The sequence below is a fragment of the Topomyia yanbarensis genome, chromosome 2 (genome assembly GCF_030247195.1).
Source record: "Topomyia yanbarensis strain Yona2022 chromosome 2, ASM3024719v1, whole genome shotgun sequence".
Lineage (NCBI taxonomy): Eukaryota > Metazoa > Arthropoda > Insecta > Diptera > Culicidae > Topomyia > Topomyia yanbarensis.
Window position 1 is genome coordinate 175900507 of NC_080671.1, and position 11083 is coordinate 175911589.

Consider the following 11083-nt stretch of genomic DNA (forward strand, 5'->3'; position numbering starts at 1 on the left):
TGAACAGCATATCGTAGGAAAATAGCAGGTTCCCGCATAAACAACAGTGACCATGATTGTGGTGAGATAGTAAAAGTACACCCTCACAGTAATAATCTCGCCGGCTTGGTTGATCTATTCAATTGATTATCTCATTCAGTAGTTCGTAGCAAATTTCACATTTGTACGATTGAAGCTGCTGTTTGGTATGTACGGTGGAGTCTACGACCATCACGAGAATGCAAGTTTCATGACGACACATTTGAGATGCGGTACAAATTTTGCAACTCTTCGTGAAATAGATAATTTCACACACACAAACACCACTAAACACGGTTCATTGATGCAACTCGACTGCAGTATGTAGGTACTGAATACGATGTAGGCGGACTGCAAATCAATTTAGGTCCATTCGCATCTGATAACAAACGGTGGTGCATTTAAATCATACCGTAATCAGTCCGCTCCCGTCTTGGCTAGCGAACGAAGGGGCTCAGCTAGTTGTTGATCCTGTCGACGAAGATGTCGAACGGTGGGCGGTTGTTAGTCTCTGCTGTTTGCGCGGTCATTCTGCTGTTGATCTGTTATCCAGTCATTGTTAGTGGTGTCGGTGGTAAAGAAAAATATATTAATATCTAGTGAGTATATAGAATTATGATAACGAAAGTGAATTCTTCAAAGGTACGACGAAACAGTTCGTGTGTGAAGATGGATACAACGGAAATAACACGGAGTTGGTTCTAAAGAATGCGTTACTTTGTGGAACCGGATATAACGCTAAGCAACGGCCGGTGAAAAACCAGCAGGATCGGGTTGCAATGTATATTGGGGCGGATGTTATGAGTGTTGAAATGGTAAGTGGGGTTTTCCAGTAGAACTAATTTTCGTAGAACTACCTATGTAGTGGGAGTGAATCTAAAATGATGCGAACGTTTAGTTGGCGTGGGTAACAGCAGAATGGACACAGTTGTACATTTATGTGCAAAAGACCCTTCGCGTTATATTGTAGGTCTCTGTGTTGATAATCGGTATTTAATAATCAACTACAATGTATAGTAAAATCATAAAGAATGACACGGGGCGGACGTACTTAATCCGGCCCTGAGGTTAACACCGGAAAAGTCGTAAAAAAGATCGAAATTAAAAAATCGAGCTAGTATTGTCAGTAATGTCATTTGCTTGCTTTAGATCGGATATTATAACGCTGAGGTTATCTGGACTTACTTTCGGGATATCGCGCTGAATATTTATGTGTCAGTTCTTTGGAATGGGTCTCTTCAGGTGAATTCATTTATGCACGGTCCTAGAGCTCGACACAAAGTGAACAGTTGGGGCGACAGAAATTACGGGCGATATAAGAAATTGGAAGATGAACGAGGCGATAGTACATTAAAAATGTGGTCATCTGTCTTTTCATAAGGTATGGTTGGATGCTACCGATACCAAACGGCAAAACCGATAACAAATAGCAAAACGAATGTGTAAAAACTTTTAACACTTTTAACAACAGCAGATCATAAAAGCATCTTTGATATACTCGCTTGTGCAAAAAGATTGTATGTGACGGTATTTGGACTGATGCTTCAACTCTAATAACAAGAATCCACCAACCAGGTCACAGCTCCTAAAAATTGTTTCCTCGGCATATTGGTCTTGATATGAAATCTACTGTACACATATATGATCTGTCCGATGCATTCAAACACCTGGCATTAAGTGATTTTATGAATTTACAGCTCAAAATTGGTGACAGGAATTTACACGAAACGTGTTGTCGGGGTTTTCAACAATCGGAATTACTGGATGGGTTGAATTCCCTAATAAATCGTTTACTCGGTTAACCGATCTGCCTGTTCAGTCATCCGGAAAAATGCTCCGTCCGTTGCCTTCAAAGACCTAGCATCAACTGATTTGACAAAGTGTTTCGAGAAAATGCGCCGTTCGTATTAAATCACCTATATATGACAAATTTCACATACATATATAGACATAGTCAACTTCTAATTAAAATGTCTGTTAGTGCTCTATATTGATGATTTTGTTCAAAATAAGGTGGGAAATTTCGGTTTTCTGTGTGCGAGATCATCTGAGAATTAGTTTTCGCATTTTAATTATAAATATCATACATACTTCGAAATTAAATGGAAATTAAAATCGCTCGGACATTAATTTGCTCAATTTTTCATCGATGTATTTCGCACTCTGTGTATATTCGATGAAGAAATAATTAATCTGGGGATCTGAAAGGATCGTCTTCCTAAATGGTTGTTAGTCAAAACTGCCTTATCAAGTCGGCAAAACTTCTTATGTGATTATCTAGTTAGCTGCATAGTAACAATGTTTTTACAGGTCCTCCTCATCCATGAATGAACTTTGTCCCATCAAAGTGAAAGTTCTGCGCATCTAATTTGTGTCAGTTTAATGTTATTCAACTTCTGTTGTTTTGTTGTATTAGTCAGGAGCCGTGTGCATTAGGTTGTCAAAAAAAATCGGTGCTCAACCCTAGAATGAAAGATATGCATATATGAAGCACTTTTGTAGAACAGAATAATTTTCTAAAAAATCATCAGGTTCGGCAAGACTAAAGATATTTATTTTAAAGTACTGTTTATTACAACAATTTTCATGAAAAAATATTGTGAAAATTCGGTCGGGCGGCCTACAACTATTATGATCAATATCTCAACCGTAACTTCATTAAGGTTGAACAGAGAAGGGGCAAAAATCGTAAACGAAAAAAGCAGTTTTTTCCACACCGTGTGTTAGATCTTCATAAAAATCAATCAGCAGTGCAGTAACAACATTCTACATAAGCTGATTGATTTTTATGAAGATCTAACAAACGGTGTGGAAAAAAACTGCTTTTTTCGTTTTCGATTTTTGCCCATTTGTAATTAAGTTATTTCATAATGAACATCGCCACGCACGGATTTTGAACAACGGATTGAAGGCTGAAACAACTTGCGTACCCACGACCTCGCATGAACCAACAGATCTGTTACAGATTTTGTCGCATTATCAAACGATAATGAATGGAAGCGCGGTAAATATTTGTTGCGTGCAAAATATTTGATGATATATCGTCGCTGTTGTGTTATCTTATGACAAGCGCCATTTAGCACTTTTCGAGAAAAACGATTTTTCTTTAAATTTATAAATGTTAGAAGCTGTTCGCAGGATGCTTCTATCTTTTCTGTAGTACTCTCTCGATTTATGCGAGGATCGGTTGACTATATTGACAGTTTTTGCTTAAAATTAAACCAAAGTCGCTCGCATACGTGTCATAAGTGTGTATTCATGATAAAATATGTGTGACGTGTCACAAATGTGCACAGAGGATTTCTTATTAAAAGAATCAAAAGTGATTCGTAATATTATGCGTTATAAATCACTATGTCAAATATTATACTTTTCCATGCGGTAGCATCAATATCAGGTTACAATATGATGGTATTGGAACACAAAGTTTGCACAATTTTCCTCCTTTTTTCGGGAAAAACAATAAATAAAAGTTGGTTTCATTAACAATTTAGAGACAATATATATCAAAAAATGTTATCGTTGACAGGTGACTAGACGAAAAAAATATTCTTCTTGCATAATTCATCATCAAATTTCAGCATACTTTCCAAAACTAGTGGAAATATGAAAAGAAAATTTGTTCAATATTCTTGAAAACATAAACTGACATTTCGCAGAAAAAAACTATGGTAGGAAAAGTTTCACTCCCAAGACAAGAATCTAGCTAATGATGGTAGATCTGCATAGGAATTACGTGTGTCATCAGAGACATCTGTTGGCTTACTATAAGCTTATTGGTCACAATATAGCGCAACTTGATCACTCGAGAAATTGGCACTTGCCATAATCGTGTTCCGCTATATTTTAGTAACACAGTAGAAATTAAAAATTCTGAAAACGACACATTGTAGAGATCTAAATACTCAGTAAATGGCGTTTGTCATAAGATAGCACAATAGCGACGACTTAGGGATGTACCCCATTAGCATAAATATGTTCGGCATAATGGACGTCAGGTCCGTGCAGGGTTGCGAGTACACAAGCCGTTAACTCCTTTAACCTGTTGTTAGAAATCCGTACGAGGCGACATTCACCGTGGAACAACTTTGTTCCAAATGGTAGGTTTTTTTTCGGCGGCATGTTGTTGGGTGCTAAAAAAAGTATACGTGGTTTTTTCGACCAAAAAGTGGTCCAGAACACCTTTAATTTCATTTTGTTATAAGCAATAGTTTAAAACATATGCAAATAACTTTTCAGGTTGGCAAAAATCACGAACAAGCATTATCTTACGTCAATTTCATTACTGGTTAGCTTGTTTAAATCGGTCAATTGGGTCGCTCGCATTACTATTTTTTAAATAAGCTGGCTAAACAAGTCAGTATTATGGTCAAAATTTTTTGGTCACCTGTTTGTATAAAACCTTCCTATAGTACGTTGGCCATTCGACGCAAAATGAAAATCGTTTTTGAATCCCAAAACAAATTTAGCGTTCCAATTTCTTTGTAACTAATTAAGCTCCACCAATAAAGTGGAATCTTAAACGACGACGACAAGAAAAGATGAACGAAAACGAAAAGTTGAAAACAAAAATTCACATGCATTTCAGAACTTTCTGAAACAATGGTTCTCAAATTCGTATAAATCGTTGCATTCATTTATTTTATTGAAATATTTTTTTTATTTTAGTCTATATACTCATTTTTTCAGTTTATTCATTTCGTGGATTTTATTCGTTATGTTTATTTTATTCATATTGAATATTTGACTAATTTTATATGTGTAGTCATTCCATTTTAATTGTTTATTTCAATTAGCATTCATTTTATTCATTTTGTTCATTTAAGCTCATTTCAGCTATTTTAATCGTTTCATTATATGGATTCATTCAGATCGGTTTATTCATGTCATGCATTTTATTTTTTTCAGTTCATGAATTTTATTTAGTTTCTTCATTTTAACAATGGTCAATTTTTTGCAGTCGTTCATTTCATTAATTTCAAATAAGTTGTTAATTTGACACAATTTAATTTATTCTATTAGTTTTCATCTCGTTTAATTTTTCATTTTAATCATTTAATTCATTTTACTCACTTTATTCATTTTATCAATTCTATTTATTTGTTTATTTTATCAAATCATTTATTAGTTATATTTGTTTTACTTATTTCATTTATTTATCTTGTTCACTTCATTCATTTTTTTATTGTATTCATTTTATTCAGATTCTTCATTTTATTATTTCATTACTTCTGTTCTGTCATTCCTTTAATTCAATTCGTCGCTTTTATTGGTTTAAATCAGTTTAATTTATTTTATTAATTTTGCAACTTTTTTAACATTAATAATTTTTCATTTAATGACCTGAACTAATTATTCACATATTTTATTATCTTATTTGTGTTACTCATTCTACTCATTTTATTTGATGTATTATACTTTAATTTAAAATATTATATTTTTTTTATAATTTCTTCTGCTTATTCGAGGTTTTATTCGTTCAGGACTCGAAACTGTGCACATCCCACCTCTAGTTGGGCACCTACTTCGCATGAGTTCTACAATTAATGATTCAATAGTGATATGTGTAAGCAATGTTGCATCTTACCGCTAGGTGGATTAAATCGGGTTTTTGGTTTTAAATTGTGTAATGTCATGTTCGTCACTAAATTATGTTTATAAACTATTAATAGTGAGAATTAAAAGTTGCAAAAGCTTACTGAGATGACTATTTTTTGGGTAAATAAAGAATCTATCATTAAAATATAAACAATTGTGATGCATGTCGATGTATATCAACATGAAGTTTATGATTTTTAGGGAAATAGTAGGTACTTTAAGACCAGAAAAAGCTTGTTTTGATTAAAATAGAAAAATAGCAAACAAATAGGGAGACCCGGGGTTATTAAGACAGTGGGGGTAATTCAGACCCCCTCGATTTCTCAGAAAATACAGACTATCTGATTATCGTACATAATCGTGGAACTGCTATTCTGAAACATTAATTTTGAGAGCTGAATTTGATTCTTTGTTCTTTTTAGAAAGAAGATAGGGGAATTATGGTTAAAACCGACACCTTAAGCTTAACACTTTTTCTAAGTTGCCACAAAACCAATAAAATTATAATTTTTATGCAGAATTCTTCTTCAGAAAATTCTTAACAAGACTTAATTTTTTCAGCGCTTCAAAAAATTAATTTCATTAAAAAATATTGGTTGTAAAACTTGGAAAACAAAGTGACTTTTTGTAAGCACTGCGGGTAAAACCGACACCCCATAGGGGTAAGATCGACACCCCCTTTAATTTATTTTCTCTCCACTTTATTAAAATCTTTATCTTTATTAAACATGAGATATATGCTTGATTAATAAAGTGTAAGTATGTATGATGCAAATATGTGCTTTTTATTGCTTCATCATGTAGTGAGGGGAAGAAAGTTCGAAAGCGTAGTACTATAAATAAGAGTATTTTATGCTATAGGATTATTTATTGATATGAGTATTTCCAAATAATCCTTGCGCACATCATTGCAACCTCCAGTGTCATTTTATTTCATAAGAGAAGATTTTCAAGCGTTCTACGTTCTGCTAATTGGATTCATTCACTTATAAGTGACACACACACTTCTTAGTAAAACTATCTTTTTCAGATTTGATTTTTCGGACTCTGATCATCAACGATCTATTGGAGTATACATAATATCATTGTCTCATTGTGATAAAATTCGTCTATGACAAACCAAGAGAACACTAGAAATTCGGTTTGATGAGCTTTTTGCAGAAATAGCAAAAGTTTCGTTAGAATCAGATAAGCAAAAATTCCAATTTTTTATTTTTAAAGAGACTTACAAGAAATAAACACAATAAAAGTATTTCTGTGTGTTTCTGCTAATACTATAGTGTTCTAATAGGCTAATTGAAGTGTCACAAAGATCCCCAGTATTTTGAAATGAATCGCAACTATACACAACCATCTTAACAGGGTGTCGGTTTTACCCTAACCATAGGGTGTCGGTTTTACCCCAACAGCGCACATTTTTTTATAAAAGCAATTAAAAATATTGAATTTTTCAAACTCGTCTTCAATGCACCTAGTTGATCATAGGACAGGCCGATAATAATAGGTACTGAAGAATGGGGTGATTTGAAAAGCTTTCGTTCGGTTAAAACCTTAAAATCTACCAACGAAATATTACATCCAGACGAGTATGAACGCTGCTGTCGAATGTTTTGTTAATTTTTATGACATTCGGCGCACTAACGTAAATCCAATTTTTCTTCAAATGCTCTAAATAAACGTACTAATAATATTGTATCATTATGAAATGAATAAAAATTTGATTTCTAGGAAAAGTTGTGGGGTGTCGGTTTTACCCACAGTGTCGGTTTTTCCCACAATTCCCCTACAACGTGTTTCGTTTTTGTGCCATTCTCAAAATAAAAATTATTATAATGGAAAAATTGTGATACAAATTAAAGTGAAAAAAATAAAAGGTAAGTGTTTTGAAAAGCTTGCGGCTCCTATTTTATGGAATGATTTTTGTTTGGGTGAAAACACAGATATTTTAGAGATGCTCACCACTTTTGTGCCAAATAAGCATACCCCCCTTCCGTCAACCACTGTTCGGCGGCTTGCGGCTGTGCACACCATTGCACACGCCACAGAAAAGAAAATACATGGGCCGCCAATAGACAGCTGTGGCTTGCCAGATTAAGTTTTTGTAAAGCAATTTATTTTCTTTTTGCTTTTTAAGGAGTGTCTTTTATAAATATTTTATACGTAAACATAATTCCATTGTAAAAAAATTAAAGAAAAATGACGGTCTGAATTGCCCCGTAGGATGTAAAAACGTGGAGGTTTGCAATTCGTCGCCTAGCGCTACCATTGAGTGCTGCAAATGAACCTTTTATGGCACCAAAATGTAGCTGATGTTTCAAACTAACAATTAGAATCTTTGTCTGGTACATTTTTCACATCTATCCACCTAAAAGGGCGATTTGCGTAAGTCCCGGGTTCCCCTATCCATTTTTGGAACTTCATTACCGCAAAACGGGGTATCTTTGATCACCGGGGTAAGTTTGATCAAATGAGACTTTTTTCAATAACGTACGATAAGATGATTCCCTCTAACAAAATCATCGAAACAAAATACAAACCATATTCTAAACATGTTCAGCATCTACCGGCAACGATTATTTTGTCATTTAATGTACCTTTTATGAACACAATTTCAAATTGAAAATGATACAACTTTCATGCATAGTTTCAATTTGTTCAAACAATTCCTTGTATATTAATGAAATCAACCAACTTCAACTGAACTGATCACTTTTTTAGAAACAGTAAATATTTTTGTCCAATAATTTATTTAAATGATTTTTAATGCTAACTATTTTATTTCGACTGTTTTCCTGAAAAAGTGCAGTAAAAGTCGGCCGTATCCTTCCAGGCAATTTTGTTTTCTTACGAGACGACACAATATCGGGCCATAAAATCGCCTGCATATATGCAATTTACACAACATTTGGAACGTTATTTCTTATTTCGATACACATATTTTGCCGATCAAAGTTACCCCGAAAACAACGAATGAAAATGTACAACAAATTTATTTTATTTTTATAATCAAACGAAATAAATTACCAAACAATTCGGACGTTTTCAATCTATGAGTATCAGTACTTGTTTTAAAATGTTAACAGTTACATCTAGCTGATTTCAAGAACGTTATTCGAAAAAAATGTAGGAAAATTGATCAATGTTCTCCCGTTTTACGGTACCATTGTGCTGGTTATTACAAACCAAATTTAACGAAACCATTCTACTTTCTACTTCTGCCGGAATCAGACCCTCAATTGATCCAAGTGAACGACAACGAACAGCCTCTGGATCTAGTGTGCATTTTCTCAAGAACAAAGGAAACATTGAATTATTTTTGCCATCACCAGTGAAGTTGACGAAAAAGCACTGCTCCGCCCCAACGCCGCGGACGTTCAATACGACCGAGATTTCTCGAGTACTTTTTCAAATGGACGTAAGTAACATTGAGAGCCTCTCTTTGTTTACTTTCTCTTTCGTTTATTACGACGTCATTACAACACTTTGTACTAATTTTCCAGTACATATCGAAAGCCGACGGTTTTTACTACAATATTATGCAAAGAGTAGAGTAGTAAATGTTGAAATGGCCGAGTAATGAACAGAAGAGAAAGACCTCAAAGAGAATCTCTCATTGTTACTTACGTCCATTTGAAAAAGTACTCGAGATTTAGTGAAGTGATCTTTTGAAAGTGAAAATGAAACTAATTTCAATCACTTTTGCAATTATATTTCTGACATTATCCACCTCTAGTTTCATCGCTTGTTGCATTTTCGCTTTTAATAACATAAACTACTGAGTGCTTACTCATATAACTAATACTAATACCTCGTTTCAGGTACACAATTCGAATGTGAAGCTTGAGTTAACTGTGGAGCTATCTATGGTTAGTTTGAAATATATTATGATAATACATGTTATTGCTTGCAAACAATTATTTTCCAACTGAACAGCAATGGTTCGATTTCTATCTTCACTGGTATAAAAAAGAACATGGTAATATCAATACAATACCAATATCGGAACAAGATGTTTGGACGCCAACAGTAGCAGCGAAGTCTTTGCTTAAGTAAGAACCTGATATTTTGTATCAAGTAATTAATAGATTATGCGCTATTTACAGATCGCAAGTTCAGAACAGTAACCATTGTTTCCAAGTCAAATGCCACCTGAGCTTTAACGGGGAAGTGATCTGCACTATGCAGTGTACCTTCGAGGTTGATTGTCTGGACAACTCACACAATTGGGCTTTCGAAACCAAGAGCTGCCCACTAAGGATTTACACTCCGGAATTTGATATCAATCAGCTTTCGCTGTTCCATTTTCAGCGGCGGTTATCTTATTCTGTGTTCGGTGTGCATCCCTATAAGATAACGTCCTTTCAGATGGCCGTTGTGAATAATACGGTGAAACCGGAGTTCAGGATGGACATAGTTGTCGAGCGAATGGTTGGATCACATTTGGTAATTTTTCTTATGCTGATTATAGGTAAATTAATTTTTTTCAAAACACGTGAATGTTACTAATTTAAAATAATTTACAGTGTTAATGGCTTTGAACCTGATAATCACTTGGTTAAGAATTGATTCTTCTTGTCGAGCCGTGTTGACGTTCGCCTCACTAGCCCTACACCTGATATATACCTCAATTTTGTTCTGGTACTCAAGTACTAAAATGGAGTCGGCCCTTAAATTGGCCAACATACTGGTAGGAACATCTCTCATAACTGTATTATTAGTGGCCTTGCTAGTCTATTCGGAGAAAATGTCGAAACGCGAGAGCAATGATGCTCCCCACTTACTACAAACTATATACCGGGCGCTGTCCCGGAACGCAACCCTCCATCCATTTCTACAATTGGACTACATTAGTTTGGGCAATCCTACGATAAAACCAACCACTGAGAACGTAGAAACACACCTTAACAACCACGTAACCGAGGTGGAACCACTGCCAACGACGACGACGACGGTGGCGGCGACGTCGAATGATACCCTTGAACAAGTCGACTCCGACGAGGAAGTCGATCTGGCAAACGTTAAGTGGAGCGTGTTTGTGCAACCATTTGATCGTGTCGCGTTTTGCGGAATTGCAACTGCCTACGTGTTTATGCTCGTGATGTTATTTCTAGCCTGAAAACGTCTCGTACAGGAAGGGAGAAAGGGTATGAGCCACAGCTCAATTGAGTGAGATAATAAAACCAATAAAGTAAGAAAATTCCCATTTTCTGCTGGTTGGGTATGGGAAGATTATTGCATCACATACGGAACTCTCATTCATAAGTGGCTATAGATGGGGTAGGGGGATGAAACTAGTCGTTTCCGTTCGGATATTAATGTGTTCGGTGCTAAATTTAGTATAGTGCATTCCAATTTGGAAGAAGAATTTGTTTTATTGCCATATTAATGTTTTACTTGATGTTCATTTAGCTATAATATATTGTTAAAATTAGGGAGATGATGAATATTTGACAATTACACAAGATGA

General features: G+C 34.9%; 1 protein-coding gene across 1 annotated transcript; it reads left to right on the forward strand.

Annotated features, from left to right (window-relative positions):
* Positions 1–405: 405 nt before the first annotated feature.
* On the forward strand, positions 406–11051 carry LOC131682203 (neuronal acetylcholine receptor subunit alpha-2-like). The gene is made up of 6 exons (XM_058963522.1): positions 406–592; positions 661–833; positions 9435–9482; positions 9550–9665; positions 9720–10084; positions 10140–11051. The coding sequence occupies exons 1-6, from the start codon at positions 502–504 to the stop codon at positions 10730–10732; spliced, it is 1386 nt and encodes a 461-aa protein (XP_058819505.1). The 5' UTR covers positions 406–501; the 3' UTR covers positions 10733–11051.
* Positions 11052–11083: the final 32 nt, after the last annotated feature.